Raw genomic sequence first — 1,213 nt, 5'->3', positions numbered from 1 at the left:
TGGATTTGTCTTACACTGAGCCTTTTTTTTACACACGACTCTAAAGGTCTACAATAAACGTGATATATTTCGAAGAAAAATCATACGGAATTCTAAGACATTACAGAACAATACTTGAATCACATCAAATGCTACTTGCCTGAAGCGTGTCAAGTCATGATAATTGCACTTGCCAGCGTTCAAGAGAAAACGTGTCCATTGTTCATCAAGGTAAGCGGGTGTGTGTGTCAGGGGTGGGGGTGGGGCAAGTTAATGAATAGCAGTATTAAGTCTTTGACAGAAGATCATGGCTACAAAATAACGCTTGATAGCAACAGTTTTCTTATTGGTAATTTAAGTGAAAAATAAATAAATAATTATGAATGGATACGTGAAAAAGTGGATTTTTATGAATTGTTGTGGGTAAATTATGTGAAAAGGTGTTTTTATGAATGGTTAGGTTAGGTAAGGTAAATGCTGTAAATATGATAGACTGGCAAATGGATATTAAGCAGACAGATGGATGAACAAGCTAGCAAGCACACGCACATAGTCACAAGCTGGATAGTTTGTTTTAAGAGAGTAATATCTTATCGGAATTCTCTTTTACTGTGAAAATGACCTACTCAAGAATTTTCTTGTTCGACTGGCTTATGTTACACTTCGCAGTATCTAAACCTCAATTCAGTTTGGCATTTAACTCCATGGTTCAGGGTTTCATATGGGATAAGAGGATTTAATTTAAGTCTGTAATCGTGTTTCTGAAGATCATTTATAGACAAAGGTCCACGTATCTGAATTGTGTCTGTTATTTTTTCTTTTTTTTACAGTTCTTACAGTTATTATGAGAATCAATATTTAACATTTTAAACTTAATTTCCATCTCAAATGCACTATGTAATGGTGTCAAGCTCATCTGCTGTGGATAATCCTACAAAGTATATGGACGAGGTGACAAATCTATGAATTAGTAACAGCAGAGCAATGTATTTATCACCTTTCAAAAGAAATGTTCAACGGCTAGCAAATACTAACAAAAAATCAGCTTTGGTTCATTTACTCTTGCAGAACGTAGTGGCGAGTCGACCCTTCCAAGTCAGTCCCAATCTCCCAGTCCAATATGTTGTGGCTGATCTTCCTCGGTGCCTTCCTTATCGTTGTCTACAACTTCTTCAGGAAACCTCCAGGTCTTCCACCAGGTAAGGGCTCTATATGAAGAAATAAAGGAGGAATG

The 1,213-nt window shown here is 36.4% G+C and overlaps 1 protein-coding gene across 1 annotated transcript in view; it reads left to right on the top strand.

Annotated features, from left to right (window-relative positions):
* Positions 1 to 879: 879 nt before the first annotated feature.
* The window catches only part of LOC119588244 (cytochrome P450 2L1-like), a 14,472-nt gene continuing 14,138 nt past the window's right edge, over positions 880 to 1,213 (top strand). The window contains exons 1-2 of the mRNA XM_037936940.1: positions 880 to 930; positions 1,055 to 1,178. Of these exons, the coding sequence (XP_037792868.1) occupies positions 880 to 930; positions 1,055 to 1,178 (175 nt within the window). The remainder of the gene's footprint in view (positions 931 to 1,054; positions 1,179 to 1,213) is intronic.

Source organism: Penaeus monodon, chromosome 23, assembly GCF_015228065.2.
Source record: "Penaeus monodon isolate SGIC_2016 chromosome 23, NSTDA_Pmon_1, whole genome shotgun sequence".
NCBI lineage: Eukaryota > Metazoa > Arthropoda > Malacostraca > Decapoda > Penaeidae > Penaeus > Penaeus monodon.
The sequence above is the reverse complement of the archived record's forward strand: the minus strand, read 5'-3'. Positions and strand labels throughout refer to the sequence as shown.